Source organism: Sturnira hondurensis, unplaced genomic scaffold, assembly GCF_014824575.4.
Source record: "Sturnira hondurensis isolate 20B ecotype Veracruz unplaced genomic scaffold, ASM1482457v3 Scaffold0004386, whole genome shotgun sequence".
Classification (NCBI taxonomy): Eukaryota; Metazoa; Chordata; class Mammalia; order Chiroptera; family Phyllostomidae; genus Sturnira; species Sturnira hondurensis.
The window spans coordinates 61,203-82,867 of NW_028077017.1; the positions used below are offsets into that span (position 1 = coordinate 61,203).

The 21,665-nt window shown below is 40.3% G+C and overlaps 1 protein-coding gene and 1 non-coding gene across 2 annotated transcripts; one reads left to right on the top strand and one right to left on the bottom strand.

Annotated features, from left to right (window-relative positions):
- Window positions 1-783: 783 nt before the first annotated feature.
- LOC118986650 (U2 spliceosomal RNA) lies at window positions 784-973 on the bottom strand. Its single transcript, XR_005066424.1, has one exon. It is a non-coding gene; the product is annotated as a U2 spliceosomal RNA (small nuclear RNA).
- Window positions 974-3,541: 2,568 nt separating this feature from the next.
- Window positions 3,542-14,878, top strand: LOC118986626 (zinc finger protein 501-like). The gene is made up of 5 exons (XM_037045598.1): window positions 3,542-3,672; window positions 7,114-7,285; window positions 9,359-9,485; window positions 12,408-12,481; window positions 13,064-14,878. The coding sequence occupies exons 2-5, from the start codon at window positions 7,151-7,153 to the stop codon at window positions 14,120-14,122; spliced, it is 1,395 nt and encodes a 464-aa protein (XP_036901493.1). The 5' UTR covers window positions 3,542-3,672; window positions 7,114-7,150; the 3' UTR covers window positions 14,123-14,878.
- Window positions 14,879-21,665: the final 6,787 nt, after the last annotated feature.

A 21,665-nucleotide genomic window follows, 5' to 3' on the forward strand; every position in this document is an offset into this window, starting at 1 on the left:
GGGGGTGTACAAAAGGCAACCACATACTGATATTTCTTTCTCTCTCTTTCTCCCTCCCTTCCCCCTCTCTCAAAAAAAATAAATAAATAATATATTTTTTTAAAAGACTGGAAGGGCAGATAAAGTACTTCACAGAGAAGGCCAAGTTAAAGGAATTCATCATCACCAAGCCCTTGTTATATGAAATGTTAAAGGGATTTGTCTAAGAAAAAGGAGAAGATCAAAACTATGAACAGTAAAATGACAACAAACACAACTATGAACAACTGAACCTAAAACAAAAACAAACAACTAGCAGAAGAACAGAATCACAGAAATGTAGTTCACATGGAGGGTTATTAGCAGGGAGGTGGTGGGGAGAGAATGGGGAAAACGGGTACAGGGAATAGGAAGCATAAATGGTAGGTAGAAAATAAACAGGAGAAGGTTAAAAATAGTATAGGAAATGGAGAGAAGCCAAAGAATTTATCTGTATGACCCATGGAACTAAGCAGGGTCTGGGGGGGCAGGGATGCTGGAGGGAAGGAGGTATAAGTCAGAGAAGGATTAAAAAATGGGACAAACATAATAGCATAATCAATAAAATATACTTAAGCCCTGGCTGGCATGGCTCAGTGGATTGAGTGTCAGCCTGTGAAGCAAGTGGTTGCTGGTTCCATTTCCAGTCAGGCCACATGCCTGGGTTGCAGGCCAGGTCCCCAGTGGGGGGGGCACACAAGAGGCAAATACACAGTGATGTTTCTCTCCCTCTCTTCCTCTCTAAAAAGGAATATATAAAATCTTTTCTGGTGCACCATTCCTGAAAGTACTGCAATACAAGTCAATGCACGGAGTGGACAGAGCTAGCTTCTATTCTATCTTCCAGCTTCAAAAATCCATTTAATATAATGTTCTTGGATAGACAACATATCAGATATTAAACTGATGAGAACAGATACTACATTTGATCTTAGCCAAAAAGCTGAGAAGCCATGAATGACTAAAGACTTTTATGTACATACACACACACTTAAAGCTATTGTTTCAGGAACTGAAGATATGACCCACCTGGAGTCCAGGACCACAGCAATTCAACCTCAGTGCCCCAGGAGGACTGCAAGCAATTAAAACAGTATCCAAGCCCACGGAGAGAGACCTTGCTGCACAGAACATGGATTTAAAAACCACCTGTTGGCCCCCAGCTGGTGTAGCTCAGTGGACTGAGCGCGAACCGTCGAACCAGAGGATCGCAGTTTGATTCCCAGTCAGGGCACATGCCTGGGTTGAAGGCCAGTTCCCAGCAGGGAACTCATGAGAGGCAACCATACATTGATATTTCTCTCCCTCTCTCCCTCGCTTCCCCTTTAAAGATAAATAAAATCTTCAAAAAACCACCTGTCAACAGATGAAAGGATGATAGATTGCTGCGCTGCAGCTTTTAACTCATCAACATTTTCCATTAATCACAAACCATTTATCTGCATTCCTCCCCCCACCCCATTTCAAGCACCTTACCTACACTTTTTCTCTCCTCATAACAAAGGCTGACTTAAAATGAAATGTAAAGGACTTCCGCCAAGATAGAGGCATAGGTGGAAACACTGTGCCTTCTCCCACAGCCAAGTTTGAATACAACAAAGGTTTGGAGAACGAGGACACACCCAAAGACCAGAAAATTGAATTATACGGAAGTCCCACAACTACGAACCGTTCCAACATCCGGATTATAGGGGTACCAGAAGGGGGAAAGAAACAGCCACTAGTGGAAAACTTACTTGAACAAATAATAAAGGAGAACTTCCCCAGTCTGGCAAAGGAAATAGACTTCCAGGAAATCCAGGAAGCTCAGAGAGTCCCAAACAAGTCGGACCCAAGAAGGAACACACCAAGGCACATCATAATTACATTAGCCAAGACTAAAATGAAGGAGAGAATCCTAGAAGCAGCAAGAGATAAGGGGACAGTCACCTATAAAGGAGTACCCATCAGACTGTCAGCAGATTTCTCAAAAGAGACCTTACAGGCAAGAAGGGGCTGGAAAGCAGTATTCCAAGTCATGAAATCCAAAGACCTACAGCCAAGATTGCTTTATCCAGCAAAACTTTCATTTAGAATGGAAGGACAGATAAAGTGCTTCTCAGATAAGGTCAAGTTCAAGGAGTTCATCATCACCAAGCCCTTAGCTTATGAAATGTTAAAGGGATTTATATAAGAAAAAGAAGATAAAAAATATGAACAGTGAAAGGACAGCAAACACACAGTTATTAACAACCACACCTAAAACAAAAGCAAACGAAGAGGACAGCTAGATCAGGAGTGGCACCATAGAAATGAAGAACACATGGAGGGTTAGAAACAGGAGGGTGGGAGGAGGAGAAGGGGGGAGAAGGTACAGAAAATAGCATAGATGGTAGGTAGAAAATAGATAGGGGGGAGGGCGAGAATAGTGGGGGAAATATAGAATCTAAAGAACTTGAGACACGTGGTTATAAAGTAAGGCGGGGAGAATGGTGGGGGAGGGAGTGTGCGGGTGGAGGGGAATGAAGGGGGGGAATAGAACAATTGTAATGGTATAATCAATAAAATATATTTTTAAAAAAATGAAATGTAAGACAGTCTGTTAGGATACATAACCCATCATCTTCTCAGATCTCCAGCCATCTGCATAAAACCACCATAAAGATTCAATCCTTTCTCTACTTTTTGGATTTGGTGGTGACAGGCAAAATGAATGCCAACTTTTCTGATTTCGATAGCAGCATTTTTTAAAAGATCTTATTTATTTATTTTTAGAGACAGGGTAAGGAAGGCCGAAAGAGAGGGAGAGAAAAATCAATGTGTGGTTGCCCCTCACAAACCCCCAATCAGGGACCTGGCCTACAACCCAGACATGTGCCCTAAGTGAGAATGCCCTTTGATTCTCAGGCTAGTGCTCAATCCACTGGGCCATACCATCCAGGGCTCAATAGCAGCCTTTTTAAAGGTGAAAAAGATACTTTGGAAGCAAAGGTTCTAGAAATTCAGGCCTCTACACAGCAGGTCCATACATGGCACTCATTCACTTCTTAATTGCCACTGCACATGCCTGGCCTTTCCTCAGGTGCTGCCTCCTGTCCCTAGCACTGTGTTCAGACTCAGTCCCCAGAACCTGCCCTTTTCCCTCCCAGAGCCATTTTATAGACTTGCTCAGGAAGGTGACACTCCTGGGGAAAGGTTGCAAGGGGTGGCAAAAATCTTAGGCAAAATGTAATCATTGGAAGGCCACCCAAATAGTAATTTTGAAAAGAAATGTTACCAATGTTAGCAATAATTATGTGGATAAAGGAAAAGCAATGAACGAGGAAAGCTACAATCAAGGTGACCCAGCTGGAACGGAGCCCAGGCCGAACCCTTTCCCTGCACTCCTCATCTCTGCACTGAACTGGTCCTTTTCAAACCTTCCCCGACCCCACCTCCCAGGGCCCCTCCCTCCTCCAAAACGCGCCCTCACAGAGGAGGTGCTGAGCACAAACTCTGACTCCGCCCACCTAATGACCTAAGGAGCATGCGCAGTATCCATGACGCGAAAGCGGCTTGAAATAGGAAAGTTCACTTGGTCCTTCCAAGTTTCGGTTTTTCGGGTTGAAATTTGATTTTTCAGTTCCTCAAAACTACTATAGACGCTGAGTCCCCGCTCCCGAGCCTCCTACAGCGGTGAGTCTGGCGTCCCTGTGAGACGCTCCGTGTTCGTTTCTGGGAAACTTGGGGCCTTCCGGCCCGCGGTCTCTCCACCTGCCTCGTGGTTTTCCTGCTGAAAGCGCTTCCCTGGGCAGCACTCCCACCGCACGCCCTTTAAAGTCTGGAGATGCAGTCAAAGCCTGAGTGCTTCTCCCCCCGCCTCGCCACTCTCGGTCCCTGGAGCCCAGATTTCGCCTCGGCCGGGGATCTGCTGACCCAACTCCCAATTTAATAGAGACCCGAATCCAAGAGAAGCGCATTTTCCTTGGGGTGGGACTTAGGAGGGAAGAACACGGTGTCCCCAGAGAAGGTGAGCTGCTCCACGAGGGGAGGGATTTGTGGAAGCGGTGAGAGGAAAGCGCCGGAACTACCTTGTGAGGGGATCGGGAGCCCGAATGAATGAGGCGGGCACGTGAAGGGGAGAAAAGGTCGGTGAGGGACCATTAGAGAGGGCAACTCAGGGGATGGGGGAGGGACGGGGCCGCGACGTAGGAGTGAAAGGATAAGCGGGAGAAGTAGCCAACAGACTTGGGGGCAGCAAAGAGCGAGGCGCTTCAGACGGAGGGTGTGGTTCTCTGGAGATCAATTGGGGGATCGAGACCGGAGAAAAAAGGGGGTTCGAGGTGACGGATCAGTGAGAAACAGCACTGAGAATCAGCACTGAGAATCAGCCAGAGGGGGACAGGAAAGACTGTAACTGAGGGAACACAAACATATGCAGGGGGCACAGAAGTGTATAGAGATGGGAAATTCAGAAACATTAGGGAGAACGAGCAAGTGAAGGTGAAATAGGTTTGAACGAGCACTTGTTTGAGGGAACAGGTGTAGGTAGAGGAATACCAAAAAGGGGAGAAAGAGCAGGGGACCGGGTAGAGCAAACACAGGAATGGACAACAGTGCAGAGAAACACGGAAGAGACAGAAACAGTTCCTTCCACAAATACGGAGTAGCAGAAGATGGGAGAAACCGGGTGTGAATGAATGGCTGCTTGAGGGGATGTGGAGGAAAACGTTGTGATTTGTGGGCTTGTGGCTTTATAATCTTATTTAGTTTCACATTTGCAGAATTGTGTCAGTTAAACAGATTTGAATGAGGATTACAAATGTCCAGTTTGTAAGGCTTGTGAATTTTATAATTATTACTTTTCAATTGCAATCTCAGTCATGGATCCCTTGTCATTTCCTGGGATGGGAAGAGAGAGGTGACTTGGGAAAAGAAATGAATAAGTCTGTCACTATGTGATATTTTCCAGGAACATTAAAAGCATAGGGTCTTTTTTTTTCTTGCAGCACAGTGAATTGACTTTTATCCTTTTGCATCTCACATTGAGATACACTTGTAGTATTTGAGTATCTGTTTTTGTGCAGATAGTCACTCACTTCTGAAATAAGCATTGGTAATATCTGTTAACTAGCACATAACATTCTTTTCTAAGTGTGAGGTAGTCTCAACATTTTCAATTTTTGATCATAGAAGTCATTAAAAAATTCCAGAATAGCTTTTCTTTTAAATATATTGTTCCCACTTTAAAACCTGAGCCCTGCATACTTTGTACTGTTTATAATACATTGGAACATACATTGGTACTTACTCAGTAATATCAGGCTATTTCAGTGTGCCCTTGGTAAGGATGTCTATAATCTTAATAGGCAGAACCTATTTTTATAAATTAATCTAGTATTCAGTAGGTTTTTCATGCATTTATGTGATTTGTTGAATTAGTAACTGAGCCACAAAGGAGTTGTTCTGCTCAAGTCTTTTCCTTTCTCTGAAAATATTAAAGGATGGATTGAATTGACCTGAAATGTACTTTCAGAAAGCCCATCTATATATTTTTTAAGATTTTATTTATTTATTTTTAGAGGGAGGGGTAGGGAGGGAGAAAGAGGGGGAGAGAAACAATATGTGGTTGCCTTTTGTTGCCCCCTACTGGGTGCCTGGCGTGCAACCCAGGCATGTGCCCTGAGTGGGAATCCAACCTGTGACCCTTTGGTTCCCAGGCTGGTACTTAATCCACTGTGCCACACCAGCCAGGGCAAAAGCATATCTATCTCTTGATTGTATAATTTGATAGACATGTTTTCATGGCTAATATTTTTTACAGGCTTCAGCATCAAAACTTGCATTTATTATTTAATGTTTTTAATGCAATTACCTGTTTTTTCCTGGATAATAAGAAAAACTTTTTGCTCTGGGAGCCTGTCATTTTAGAAGTTTCTCCCCAAAGTCCTCACAGTACCCAGAGGTCAGAGGTGTGATAGGTCTGATATATCTGGTCTAGTGCTATAGAAAATAGCTCTGGGGGACCAGCATGGGCACCAGGAGGGAATAGATCAATATGCCATTTCATGGGCTGCATTGCAGACCTACAGGATTATAACAGAGTGGAGCCCTCATTACATTCCAGTCTACATGCTTATTAAAGCTATACTGTTTCCCTTCAGAGTCCTGTTAAATCACCTGAGAAGTTCTGACAAAGACATAGTGTGTGTCATCCTCCACAGAGTTGGACAACGTCTCTGGGTGGAGCATCGTTTAATCAAGTGCTCCAGGAAATAATATGGTGTGTTCAGGGATCAGCAGGAAAGCTTTGGGATGCTTTTTTTTAAAATTTATACATTCTTATCCAAGTATATGCTTATTGATGAGAGAGGGAGGGAGGAACACTGATGTGAAAGAGAAACATCAATGGGCCTGGACCAAGTATCAAAGCTGCAGTCTAGCCCTGGCTGGTATAGCTCAGTGGATTGCAGGCCAGTTCCCAGCAGGGGACCCACGAGAGGCAACCATACACTGATATTTCTCTCCCTCTCTCTTTCCCTTCCCCTCTAAAGATCAATAAATAAAATTTTTTTAAAAAGCTACAATGAATATAGGGGTACATATAAAAAAAGCTGAAGTATAGATAAGTACTCTGATTTGGAATCAAACTCACAACCTTTTCTGTGTACAGGAAGATGCTGCAACCAACTGAGTCACCAGGACATGGCATGCATTTTATTTTTCATAAAAAATTTTTTACAAAAAATATTTCGTTAAAAAAAGTTTTATACTTAGTCACACATAGACATAGGGGTCAGGGCACAATAGACAAAGTCAGAAGAAGGACCCTGTAGCTTAGGAGAAAGAAAGGTAAAGGTTATCTGCAGGATGGGAGGGAAAGGGAAGAAAAGGCATGCCTAGATGCATATGTGACAATGACAAGCAGGCTTTGGTTAGAGGAAGTAACAGGATGCTCTGTCGAGTTTGGGGTTTAGGAGAGCAAGGCACGTTCTCATAGGAGTTTTTGGACATCTGTGAGTGGAGACAGCACCTGAAAAGAAGGAAAAACTCAGTGTAGTCTCCATGTAGGAGCTCTTTGTAACTGACTCTCCTGTGACAAAGGACAGAAGAGAGTGGCCTTTTCATCATTTCCAGGTTCTTCTGCCTATGAGTGTGGTGGAAGCAGATTAAAATGGCTGTGCTGAGGCCTTTGAAGGCACAGCGTCAAAATGCAGGTGTGACTCCTCAGCATGTCATTCCAGGAGAAAACAACCCACAGCAGGAGCAGGGTGACGTGGCTGCTTCTCAGGTAAACAATGTGTCCTGGGTCAGAGGCTGTGTTTGCTTTTCCTCCTAAAATCAGTTTATTAAGGATGGGTAGTCTTTATTTTTCCCATTCTAATGTTCTTGCCTAATGAAGTTGTTTTTATCTACTTAGTTTTTCTTTTTCTTACGATTGTCAAGGCCAGCAGTTTGTATATTTCTGTCCATTGTACCAGAGCCTTTTCTGCATTCTCTTTATCCAGTTTCCTCAAACACATGAGGAATTCCCATCCTGAATTAATGACCTTCAACTACTGAACACATCCCCTCTGTGACAGATCAACCTGGAAGGCACCCATGTCCACCATCCCTATTGGAATGAGCTCAGAGGGTGGGATATCAAAAAAGAAGGTAAATGTAGGCTTTAGGTTCATGTGGCTGCAGCATCAGCTCTGTAAACCAGGAGTAAGAAAATGTACATTTTACTGGTCAGCATAGGAGAGTTCTGACAAAGGAGAAAGCATATAGAACACAACTACTTTGGTACAAAATTCTTACAGTTTAAATGCAGTACAGTATTTGTGCAGAAAAAACGTGGAAGGTACATGTGCAGTGACATTTGCAAAATTTAATGTTCATTTATGATCATTTTCACATAGTGATTTATGTATTTTTATTTTTGCCAGTAATGTCACAACAGTGGTGACATGTCCTCCCATGTGCCTCAGTCACCTGGTATCCATTCTTCCAGTCCACCTGATAATCAGCCCGCTGAGGTGTTCTTCACTATTTAGTTAAGAGCTTCCCATCATTAATGAGGGTCCAGCAGGGAATTATTAAGAGATGTGCCCAAAGGATCACATTTCATCAGGAAACTTCCCTCTTCTTTGTTTTACTTTCCTTTGGAAAATGAAGGTCATCAATTCATTTCATAGAGATTATTGGTTTTACAGGTAGAGGATTTAATTAATCAGATCTCCTTCTGTAAATTTTCCTTATATTCCACACATGCCACAGACTAACTTTTCATATTTTCAAGACTTTACAAGAATCATATTAATGTATGTTCAATCAGTTAAATTTCTAAGTATAGCTTTCCACTAATGATACCCAGAAATATTAAAAGAAGTAAAAAACACCGGCTTTAACTTCTTTTTTATCATTATGTGTGTTCCTATACTTACTGTGTTTATAAAACACAAAGGGTATCATCCACAAGTAGCAGTAGATTTATGACATTTACACAATGGCAAAATAATGTTCACTGATATGAAAATTCTGTTTTCTATCACATTTCATTTGTACTTAGTTACCATATGTATATTGTCTATCTGCATAAAATGTTAACATTTGAGATACTTAGTCTTTGTACTCTTAAGATGCTTTCATTCTTCTGTTACAGAAACCGCCATGGACATTCATGAGGTGTTCAATGTATTTGCCTATTTTTTTGAAAAGTTGTAGATCAAGTTTAAGTAAAAGTCAAAGTCTGCCCTTTATGTTTCAGAAACTATTCTCATAACAGAGGAAGAAAAATCTTGTTCTAAGATTGTGTGTACAGAATTTTCAAATAAAATTATGTTTCTTATTTATTTAGAACTGTAAATCTTATACATGTTCTTCAGTTCAATGTCATGTGTGAATTCTTTTATGTTTTCCTTTTTTGTGCTATTCAGAAGTATGGCACCAAAGACATTGCTATCACTAATAAAAAAGTGAGCTTATTAAAGATGTGAAAACACAGGCCCCATCTCAGAACTTCTGAATCAGAATCTACATTTTTATAAATCTACAGGTCTTTGTTGTCTGAATTAAATATGAAGTACTTACACTTTCAATTCACCATGCCTTTTCCAGCTGGAAAAGATCCACAATTGATCGTGAAGGAGAAAAATACAACACTCAACAACCCATATACCTGTGTCTATTCCTTCATTTCAGAGTTTATTTTCATGGAAAAAAGGTCTGCAGTGGATTTGTGAACCTGTGTCATCCTCATTTCTCGGTGTTATAAAATACATTAGAGAATATTTTGAGTCAATATAGATCAAAACCACTTTTCCTAATGCTGTTTTTATGGTGGATGACAGTATGAAGTTGGTCTGTGGCTCCAATGTAAAAGTGTCCTTTTCACCAGGGATCATTGACCTTCAGAGATGTGGCAGTAGATTTCTCTCAGGAGGAGTTAGAGTTCCTGGACCCAGCTCAGTGGAAATTGTACACAGATGTGATGTTGGAGAACTACAAGAACCTGCTCTCCCTGGGTGAGGATGACTTCTAGATTTCCTGCTCAACCTGCAGAGTTTCGTTTTCTTTATTTTTCTTTCTCATTTACTTTGTTTACTTTTTGGTGTTACAAGGAATAAACAAAAATGTCAGAATTTTTTCCAGCCTGGCTGGTGTGGCTCAGTGGATTGAGTGCCAGCCTGTGAAACTGATGGTCACCGGTTGGATTCCCAGTCAAGGCACATACCTGGATTGCAGGCCAGTTCCCCATATGGGGACACTCGTGAGGCAACCAATAGATGTTTCTCAGCCTCCCTTTCCCTCTCTAAAAATAAATAATTTTTTAAAATGTTTTTTCCGTACCTTTTCACTTAGTAGATTTAGAGTTATTAACTTTATGTTTATATCTTTTTTCTATTGTGATTTAATATTTGCATACTATTTAGGTAAAGGGTCCAATTCACTCTTTTACATGTGGACATGTAACTTTCTTAACACTATTTGTTTATGAGACTGTCCTTTTCTTATTTTGTGGTATAAGCATTCTGCTTGGAGATTTTCTTTAGATACAGCCAGAAATATTGTGTACTTAATTTTTGTTGATTACAGAAAGAGAGAAGGAAGATGGGGAGACAAACATTGAGTTGTTGTTCCACTTATTTTTGCACTCATTGATTGCTTTTTGTATGTGCGCTAACTGAAGATTAGACAAACCATTACGTATATCAGGACTGTCCAATCAACTGAGCTGCTCAGTCAGAATAAGAATACTTTTCTTAATTTTTAGAGCAATCACGCTTGTTGAAGGTCATTTGGCCTTATCTGGAAGTTGTACGTGGGCTCTTTGGTCCACTGTGCTTCATTATTTACATCTGTCTTAATGTTTGTAATATATTTTTTGATAACAGCAGCTTTGACATGTTTTTAAATCAGAAGGCATGATGCCCTTTACTGTACACTTTATTTCTATAATTATGTTTGTTGCATGGTACCCTGTGTGTATTAATTTAATTTTTGTAAATATTTTATTTAGTTTTAGAGAGAGGGGAAGGGAGAGAGAAAGAGAGGTGAAGAAACACTGATATGAGAAAGAAACATCAATGATTGCCTTTTACTTATGCCCCAACCTGAGCCAAACTGTAGACCCAGGCATGTTCCCTGACTGGGAATTGAACTGGCAACCTTCAGATTTGCAGACTAGCACTCAGTCCACTGAGCCACATCAACCAGGGCTGATGGCAAACTCTTGGAATGTTTAGATCATGTTGGGTATGACTGAGGCCTTATACTACTAGCATTCCAGTTTAGGATCATGGGATAATTGTTTTAAACTTATTAATTAATCCTGTCATGAAAATCTGCATAATCACCACCAATAAAGTGCCAGAAGATTCTTTACTGCTTCTTTTTGCCAGCACTAACATTTGCCTTGGCAATTGCCTTGACATTGTTTATCGTGCTTTTGTATTCCTATCTCTGTATTCCTGAGGTCTTTTTATATGACCCATGTCTTATAAATCTTATGTTTTGGAAGGGGGTTGTATGATTTATCAAATCATAAATCATAAAGCCAGTTGTCTTCCACCACCAAAATGGGTTCTGAATCCAAACACAAAGATGACATCTAGTGTGGCCATACACATTTTGGCTAGTTTTTCTTGATTTTCTTCATTGCATGTTGTTGACTTACCAGGGCGAAGGATGTTAATGACCATTTGTTTTTTGTGAAGTAGTCTATTGGTCATGACCATCCTGGTCCAGATATTTACTGTGTTACTCATGATGGTGGTTGATATTAAAGATACCTGCAAATTTTTCATTTATTGATTTCTTAAAAATTATGACCAGCAATGTCTTATACTTTAATCATACACATCATGCTGGTTTTTCATGAAGATAAGTCTTAAGTATCATTCTGATTTATACCATTGATAATGTAATTACATTCTTGTTTTTGTGTGTGTGTGTGCTAATTTCTGTTAATGTAAAAAAAACAACAAATTTCATGGGCTGCTATTGTTCATTTTGCAGTTTGAAAAATGTTTCGTTTCTGTCATTTTTTTAACATGGATTCAGTACGATTTTGCAGTACACAATTTTGTCATCAGTTAACTGAGATCATTTTTTTTCCTTTTTATTGTTACTGTGGTGGGGGTACAGAAAACTTTTTAAGGCTAGAATAATAAACTTTAAACTGATGGCATCAGTTGCATACAAAAACTGTCTACTACTTGCCATTTATACACCTCTACCTACTTATATCATTGGTATCAAAATATATCTGTTATGTTGTGTATGTTATAAAATAGATACAAGATTTTATGACTTGTATTATTGAAAGTTATTTAGGAAATATCACAGTGACTTGTAATTGGTCATTAGACCATTACTGACTTTTATGTTAGTGTATGCATTTATATGCACAAAGTTTTATATGTTTATAAGGTGCATTGTTTACGATTTTACTTATTACATCTAGAAAAATTTTCAAACTGATGTTTCATAGGGCTGGTCTAAAGGTGAGACAATCTTAAGCATTTGGGGGCAGTATTATTGCCAAATGTAAGCAACTGTTTCTTCCCTTTTTAAAAAAAATTTTACTTATTTTTAGAGAAAGGGGAAGAAAAGGAAAAAGAGAGAGAGAGAAACATCCATGTGTGGTTGCCTCTCACATGCCCTGTACTGGGGACCTGGCCTGCAACCCAGGCATGTGCCCCAGCTGGGAATTGAACCACCAACCCTTGGGTTCACAGGCAGGCACTCAAACTGCTGAGAAACACCAGCCAGGGCTATTTCTTTCCTTTTGGTATGGCTTTTTCTCATTGTACCTTTCTTGGTTTTGCTTTGAACATTTCACTTTTTCTGAAGTACTCAATAATGTAATTTATTCAATAGTTTCTCATTTCAGTGTACATTTACCTGAATGTGATACCTGTGATCCTTTATTTTCTGTATTTCAGCTATGTCATCTGAACACAATCAGGCCCTGTGGCAAAAGCCAGGAATAGAAGATTTAATCTCGAAGGTAATATTGGTAAGATACGAATTTTGTGCCTTTGATAACATATTCAAAGCCTGATAAGTGTGAGACAAGATAAAAGGATGTTAAAATGCACAGAACTTACTTGGGATAATTATCATAATAAAGTCCTTTTTACCTAAAGAGGTGAAAAATAGCACACATTTGGGAAAACACCCACTTTAAGTCAGTTACATTTGTAGATTGATGTGTTTCCCAATTTTCTAAGTGCATATATTCTTCTAAAGGCAGCCTAGAAAATCTAGTAACTCTCATAATTTGTTGTGTGAATGATCAATTGTCTGAAATGGAGAGTGGGATTAAACTTTCAGTTAATAATTTATAAAACTTGGTGAATTCTAATGCATATATAAAATTTCAATGTGATCAGTTTAGCCATCCTTTATTAAGGAACTACTGTACTTCATTAAGAAACAATGTTTTTCCTCCAATATAAAATTTTCATGAACTTGGGAGTGATTTTTAATACAACCAATATGGTTTAATAGGGATCACAGAATGGTTATTTTGGAATAAGTTAAATGATTAATGAAATTATAGGTGTCACTAAAGGCCTCTATCTTCATTGATTACCAGAGTACATATGATGAAGACAGAAGTTACCAGTGCAATGAAGACGGGAAAATTTTTAACCACGAGTCAAATCCTAACAAACATCAGAATACTCATCTTCCCAAGAACCATTATGAAGGTGAAAACGTCTTTGACCAAATGCCAAATCACATTACATATCAGGTTATTCCTACCGTGGAGACAACAAACAAACAAAGGAAACATGTCAAAATTTTGAAGCAATCTTCGAATAGTATGGAACAAAATAGTCCTTTTGGGAAGGAAGTTTACAAATGTTTGCCATGTGAGAAAGTGTTCCATAAACTATTTAATCTAAATAATGTAAAGAACATCTGTACTGGAAAAAAAGATAAATGGGAAGAATTTGGTAAAACATATAATTGGCCTTTGGGTCTTCCTCTAAATCAGAAAATATATACTGGAGAGAGGCCCTATAAATGTAGAGAATGTGGTAAAGCCTTTAACTACTCTTCCAATCTTAGTCAACATAAGAAAATTCATTCTGGAGAGAAACCTTACAAATGTAGAGAATGTGGTAAAGCATTTGGTCGCTCCTCAACCCTTGTTGAACATCAGTACATTCACACCGGAGAGAAGCCTTATAAATGTACAGAATGTGGTAAAGCCTTTTGCAACTCTTCAAACTTTAGTCAACATAAGAAAATTCATACTGGAGAGAAGCCTTATAAATGTACAGAATGTGGTAAAGCCTTTATCCAATCCTCAAACCTTACTCTGCATCAGAAAATTCATACTGGAGAGAAGCCTTATAAATGTAGAGATTGTGGCAAAGCATTTAGCCAGTCTTCTTACATTAATCAACATCAGAGAATTCATACTGGAGAGCAACCTTATGTATGCAAAGAATGTGGTAAAGCCTTTAACCAGTCTTCAAAGCTTACTCAACATCAGAGAATTCATACTGGTGAAAAGCCTTATATATGTAAACAGTGTGGAAAAGCCTATAGGTTTTCCTCCTCTTTTACTAAACATAAGAAAATTCATACTGGAGAGAAGTCTTATAAATGTAGAAAACATGGTAAAGTCTTTATCCAATCCTAAAACCTTACTCTGCATCAAGAAAGCCATACTGGAGAGAAGCCTTAAAAATGTAGAGAATGTGCCAAAGAATTCAGCCACCCTTCATACATTAATATCAGGGAATTCATACTGAAGAGCAACCTTATACATGCAACAAATGTGTTAAACCCTTTAGCCAGTCCTCAAAGCTAAGAGTTGGAGAATTCATACTGGTGAAAAGCCTTACATAGGTAGACAATGTGGGAAGGCCTTTAGGTTTTCCTCCCCCCTTACTACACACAACAAAATTCATACTGTAGAGAAGCCTTATAAATGTAATGAATGTGCAAAAGTCTTTTGCCAGTCATTAAAGCTTAGTACTCATTAGAAAATTCATAATGGAGAGGTATCTTATAAATCCACAGAATGTGGCAAAACCTTTAAGTAGCCCTCCACCCTTACGCAACATCGTAGAATTCATGCTGGTGAAAAAGCATTATACATGTAACAAATGTGATGAAGCCTTTATCCACTCCTCAACCCTTATTAAACCTCAAGAGAATTCATACCAGAGAGGAGTCATGTAACTGTAGGGAATATACCAAATATTGAAGTGGTCCTCAACCCTTACCATCAGAGTAATCATACTTGAGAGAAGTCTTATAAACATGGAGTAGGTGGCAAAATCTTTAAACCTCAAAATTTATTCCACATCCTGTCTTTCATACTGTAGAGAAACAAGGTAAATGTAGCATATGTGCCAAATCTTTTAATCATGAGTGATGTCTTATCCAATGTTAAACTTCATTCTTTAAATAAACTGTACAAATATAGGAAATATGGCAGCTTTTTTGGCATAGCTTTTTATCTGTGCTGAATATCTACTCAACATTGGAGAATTCATGCTGGAGAACAAAACAATTTGAAGAACAAAAGCTTTAAACATTTTTAATCATTCAACATCAGGCAGTATATATATTGGATGAGAAACCTTCAAAATAGAACTGGTAGAGTTTAATCCTAGTTTTTATCTCTCTGAATATTGAGTAATTCATACTGGAGAAAACCTAGCAAATATAAAAAATGTGACAAAGCTCTACCCATTCAAAAACCTTCCTCAACATGAGAATTCATTCCAAAGAGAAACAATACTAATGAATGTTGAATCTGTTTTTTCAACATTCATAGGTGGTTTGACTTGTGAGAATTCATACTAGCAAAAAAACCTTTAAAAAGATTATAGGAAATAGTATATTGGACCTACAACCATATTGTTTATCAGGGAAGGTACAACGGGTTGAATTCTACATTCATAGTGAAGAATAATCAGCTTTTCTCCAAAATAAAACTTCACAAGGCCCAAAGACTTAGCCTGAAAGGGCTTTGAAATGTAAAAAATTTAGTAAAGTATGTAATTGAAAGAATTTCAGAATATCAGTGAATTCACAGTAGGAAGTTAATTATTTTCAGCTATTGCTATAATTACAATACTTGTTACAGAGAATCATCCAAAATTTTAAAACAGATCATTACTTTTAGTGTGCTTGAAAATGACAAGGCGATGGATGTCTGGATATGTGCAATTACTTAGAATATAAACTACTGTTGAGTCCTGGCTGGTGTGGTTCAGTAGTTGAGTGCCCGCCTGCAAACCTATGAGTAGTAGTCGGGGCACATGTCTGAGTTGCAAACCAGGTCCCCAGTAGGGGGCGTGTAAGAAGTAACCATACATTGATCTGTCTCTCTCCCTCCCCCTCTCTCTAAAAATAAATAAATTTGTATATTGACATTATTTGAAATATTTTGAGGACGAATTATTAATGTGACTCCAGTCTCACATCAGTTGATGTGGCTGTTTTTATTTCTGGTGTGTGTGGATTGATTTCTGGGTTGTGATGTCTTAGATCTGTCAGCTCATATATTAGGTGGGCCTTCACTCATATTTACCTTTCCATGGAAGATTGCAGACATTGCAATGCGCAAGATATGAAGAAAGCCTAGATGAAATTGCTTCTGTTGGTTGGCTAACTACAGTGTTCTGTGTCATCACAGAGTTTCTCACTTTGCAGGGTACCTACTTCTCTGCCTCAAGGCCTTCAACATGCTACTGCACACAGTGGAACCCATTCTCTGCTTCTTGACCTCCTGACTCCTGTTGCTCTCAGGCCCAGCCTACATGCTCCTCCTCAGGGAAACCCTTCCTATACTTCCAGCAGAGTTAGGCATCCCCACAATGTGTCCTGGACACTAGACCTTGTGTTAGAGCACTGGCCGTGTGCCTGGTATGCGGCAGGCACCGAGTTTCTTGAAAGAAGAAAAAAAAACTAAACACTTTGGGTGTTAAAACAAGGGGCTTCATTTTCCCCTATATTATATGCCTTAAATTTCCTACTTAACCCAGTCTTCTGTTCTGGGCTCCCTGAGCTCCAAATCCATACATCCCTCTGGCCTTTCTAGTCCTAGGCTCATCCTGAACAAGGCAGAAGGGCCTTACATCCCACAAAGAGGGGTAGCTAGAATCAAGTCCCAGGGGCTCAGGCCCCCAAGTGTTATCTATGCTCAGACTCTTACTCTCCAGATATGAACAGATTTGACAAACCTAATCATTTTGTCTGCATTCTATAATTTTTTGACTCCCCATTACCTGCAGGATATACCCAACCTCTTTACCTTGGCATAATCAAGAGGTCGACTTTTATGCAAATTTAAAGCCACAGTCAGCCCCCATGACTTGTACCCTGCATGTAAAAAAATTTTTAAATTTATACTAGAGACGGGATGAGGCACATAAGAAGAGAGAGAGAGGTACCTCAATTTGTTGTACTTATTTTTGAATCCATCGGTTAATTCTTGTATGTTCCCTAGAAATAAAACTAGAAATCTTGGTGTTTTGAGGCAATGCTCTAACGAACTGATCTTCCTGTGAAGGCAGCTTCAGGTTTTTTAACTGTCTTTTATTTTAAATGTCTCTGCATTCTAGGCAGAGAGACTCTCTTCTTCAGAAAGTTGAATTTTGGGAACCATATATTCATCCTGTTTGTTTATGCTTTTTCTTAATCCTGGTCTACGGTGCAGCAGATTAAGCATCCAGGTGGGACCAAACATGAAATGTTCTCCTTCACAGATACTCTAGTATCCAACCCCACCCCAAATTGGCATCTCAGATATCAACACATTCTTATGTTCATCTGTCACAAAAAAATTGTTCACACCACATGGGAAGTCAGGATGGGGGACAGAAGCTCTGGGGCACAGGAAAGATGTATATACTAAAGAGCTACCTTTGAATGCAAATGTAAATCCACACATACTTCCCATGTTCAGGAATTCTAATAGTGCCTTTAGATAGCAAGTCTATCTGACCAATATAGTGAGCAAATCTCTTCTATCTATTCTTCGTCAGAACTTTCTGGGCTATCCTGACCAGTAAAATATGCATTTTCTTACCCTGGTCTACAGAGCTGATGCTGCAGCCACAAGAACTTAAAACCTACATGGCCCTTCTTCACCCATACCAGAACCTCTGGGCCTGTCCCAACAGAGGTTGATCTGTCACAGAGGGGATGTGTTCAGTAGCTGGTCACTATTTCCAGATTCTTTATGCGTTCATGGAGTCTTGATAGAGAAAATGTAAACAAGGCTCTGGAGCAAAGAACAAGGGTTTTTGTTTTTTTTAAGTTTTTTTTTTAAGATTTTATTTATTTATCTTTAGAGGGGAAGGGAAGGAGAAAGGGAGAGAAACATCAATGTATGGTTGCCTCTCATGGGTACCCTGCTGGGAACTGGCCTGCAACCCAGGCATGTGCTCTGACTGGGAATCGAACCAGCGACCCTTTGCTTCACAGGCCTGTGCTCAATCCACTGAGCTACACCGGCCAGGGCCCAAGAACAAGTTTTCTTAAGAGCTGACATTGACAATCATAAGAAGCAAAGGAAAACAATAACCAGCTGAAAACCTCACTCTACATAGGAAGAACAGAAGTAGAAAATTAAATGCTGCAGGTCTTAAATCCAGGGATATTCAAAGAAAAAGCAGGCACAGCCTGGGACTGGGAACACAATGTTAACCTAAAAAGTAGCCATGTTGACCTGGCCTGCTTGTGCTCTGGGTTGCTGTCAGGTGACATTACATGGAGGACTGATGTCTGCATTTTGACAATGTGCCTTCACGTGAATTAGTGTGACCCTTGAACTGTTCCCACCACCTTCATAGGCATAAAGACCTTGAAACGCTCAAAAGAACATCCTCGACTCTGTCACAGGAGTCAGGAACAATGAGCACCTACATGGAAACTTCACTGAGAGTTTTGTCTTTATTGTTTTTCAGGTGCTCTCTTCCCTCAGATATTCACAAACTCCTATAGCAATGAGAACATGTACTGCTTCGTTGAACCCCAATCGCAGCACAGCACTCTGTTACCTCCCCTGACCAAAGCCTGCTCCCCACTCCTACAAGTGCTTTCTGGCATACCTTTTCCCGCCTCCTCATCCCTTCCACCCTGTAGATAATCTGCCCTTTCCTTCTCCTAACCTCCAAGGGTCCCTCTTATGACTCTGACTCTGTGTCTTGTTCCCTGAGCCCTCTTCTACTTGTGAATCATAAATGAAAATTCCCTTTTTAAAAGATTCGTGCCCCCTACTGGGGACCTGGCGGGCAACCCAGGCATAGCCCCTGACTAGGAATCAAACCGCAGACTCTTTGGTTCACAGGTCAGCGCTCAATCCACTGAGACACACCAGCCAGGGTGAAAATTTCTCATAAAAATAAATGCAGAGACTTCCAGTCAAGGTGGTGTACGCATACATGGCTAACCTCTGCAAACCACATCAGTTACAACTAAAATATAGAACCATCACTCAGATAGTCAGAAGTCAAGTTGAATGGAAGTCTCTGACAACTAAAGAATTGAAACCACATTTATCCAGACTGGTAGGAGGGGCACACACGGAATGGGCTGTTCCCTCACCCATGTGTATTTGAAAAAATTGGCAAGGGGTATATTCCACACCAGGGCCCCCACTCCGGGATTCCAATGCCAGGAAATAAGTCCCCACATCTTCTGGCTGCAAAAACCAGTAGGGATTCAGTCAGTGGAAAATAGTGCTGGAGTCCAAGGACTTCCTCTCAAAGAATCCCCACACAGACTTAGACTCACTCTCTGGGCTCCAGCACTGCGGCACCTTGAAAAGTAGCAGTACCATACAGGGAGAATCTAAAGGGTCTACTATCAAGGTAAGCAGAGGCCATTGTCCCTATTCTAAACCATCCCCGCACAGAACCAAAAGCTGGCAAGCTGGTGCCATATCTGAGACTTCATCAACCTGGCTAAAGCCTTGGTGATCCCAGAGATTCCACCCCACCCAACCTCTGGTCTCATACCAGCTGTTTTCCTATGAATGGCTGGTCTTGGCTCAACATTTCACATCTTCCTTAATCCTCTCAAATGTGCAATTGTTGGCCTCTGTAAGCCCCAGGCCTGGGGATCACTAGCAGCAGTCGGCCTTTATTCACTTGGTTTTGCCTGGGAATCTCCAAGCCCTGCAAAAGTAGTTGCCATCTCATATTGCTTTACAACTCAGGAAGGGTGGTCCCAGGCAAAACACAAATGGGAGCTGATCTTGGCCTGCACCACCCAGGAAACCCCAGGGAGCAGCACACCCAGTGGACAGCTACAGACTATGCTGAAGCACCACCACCCTGCCCAGCTGATCCTCCAGATGGTGGAGGTTGGTGGTAAAGTGGTCACAGCCAGTCCTTGCAGCTGACTGGCCTGGAAAAATCTCTCCTACTGACCTGACAATAGCAACCAAAACTCAACTACAAGAGGAGGGCATAGTCAGCCCACACAAAGCACGCACTTCCAATACCCCCTTGGATAATACCTGAGGCTATGCCCCTGGAACGCAGAGGACACCTACGACTACATTAGGCCACACTGCCAACACACAGAGCCAAAGCAGCTCTACTAATACATAGAAACAAACACAGGGAGGCTGCCAAAATGAGGAGACAAAGAAGCATGGCACAAATAAGAACAGATCATGCCCTGGCTTGTGTAGCTCAGTGGATTGAGCGCGGGCCTGCAAACCACACGATCGAGGTTCGATTCCCAGTCAGGGCACATGCCTGGGTTGCAGGCCAGTCCCCAGCAGGGGACTCGTGAGAAGCAACCATACATTGATATTTCTCTCCTTCCCTTCCCCTCTAAAGATAAATAAATAAAATGTTAAAAAAAAAAGAAGAGATCAAAACTCCAGAAAAAGGGCTAAAGGAAATGAAGATAAGCAATCTATCAGATTCAGAGTCCAAAACACTGGTTATAAGGATGCTCAAGAAACTCAGAGAGGAACACAAGAGCATAAAAACAAAATCCAGTCAGAAACAAAGAATACACTGATTGAAATAAAGAGCAATTTACAGACCTGGCTGGTGTGGGTCAGTGGATTCAGTTCCAGCCTGTGAACCAGAGTCACCAGTTCAATTCCCAGTCAGGGCACATGCCTGGGTGGGAGGCCAGATCCCCAGTTGGGAACATATGAAAGGCTACCACACACTGATGTTTCCCCTCTCTCTAAAAATAAATGAATAAAATCAAGACCACAAGCCTTGGGGGAAAACAAAAAGAACAAATTACAAGGGAAAAAAAAACCACTAAAGTAGATAAGCCAAGAATCAAATCAATGATTTGAAACATGAGGCAAAAAATCACCAATTAGAACAAGGAAAAAAGAAGCCAAAAAAAAATGAGAGTAGTATAAGCAGCTTCTGAGACAACTTCAAAGGATCCAACATTTGCTTCATAGGGGTGCCAGAAGGAAAAGAGAAAGAGCAAGAAATTGGAAATCTGTTTTAAAAAATAATGGAAGAAAACTTCCCCAATTTGGTGAAGGAAGCAAGACATGCAGGTCCAGGAAGCAGAGAGTGAGTCCCAAACAAGATGGATGTAAAGAGGCCCACTCCAAGACACATAATTAAAAAGCCAAAAGTTAAAGAATCTTAAAAGCAACAAGGGTAAAAATTAATTACCTACAGGGAATTTACAATAACACTGTCAGCTGATTTCTCAAAAGAAACTTCACAGGCTACAAGGGATTGGCAATATTCAAAGTCATGAAAAGTAGGGACCTAAAGCCAAGCTCGGTCTGCCCAACAAAACTACTATTTAGAATCAAACAGCAGATAAAAAGCTTCCCAAACCATTATTACATGAAGTGATAGACTTAATTAAGATAAAGAAGCTGATGAAAACTATGAATAAAATGGCAATAGACACATACCTATCAACAACTTATTTTTAATATATTTTGAAGATGTTTTTAATTTTTATTTTTTTGCCACAAGGTATGTTTTATTTTTATTAATCATACAAATAATTTTCTACAATATCCCAGGGCAAACTGGAAAATTTGGCAGTTTGAATGGAGATGGGTCCCCTCAGAGACCCACAGGCTGATGGCTTAGGCACAGAATGCCTGGATTCACAGTGCAGTTTGTCACTTGTGTCTATTTTGCAGGTAGCTTTTCCTCTACAGCTGGGGTCCCAAAGATGACAGGGGTTGGAAATCCTCCAGGATCTTGAGAAAT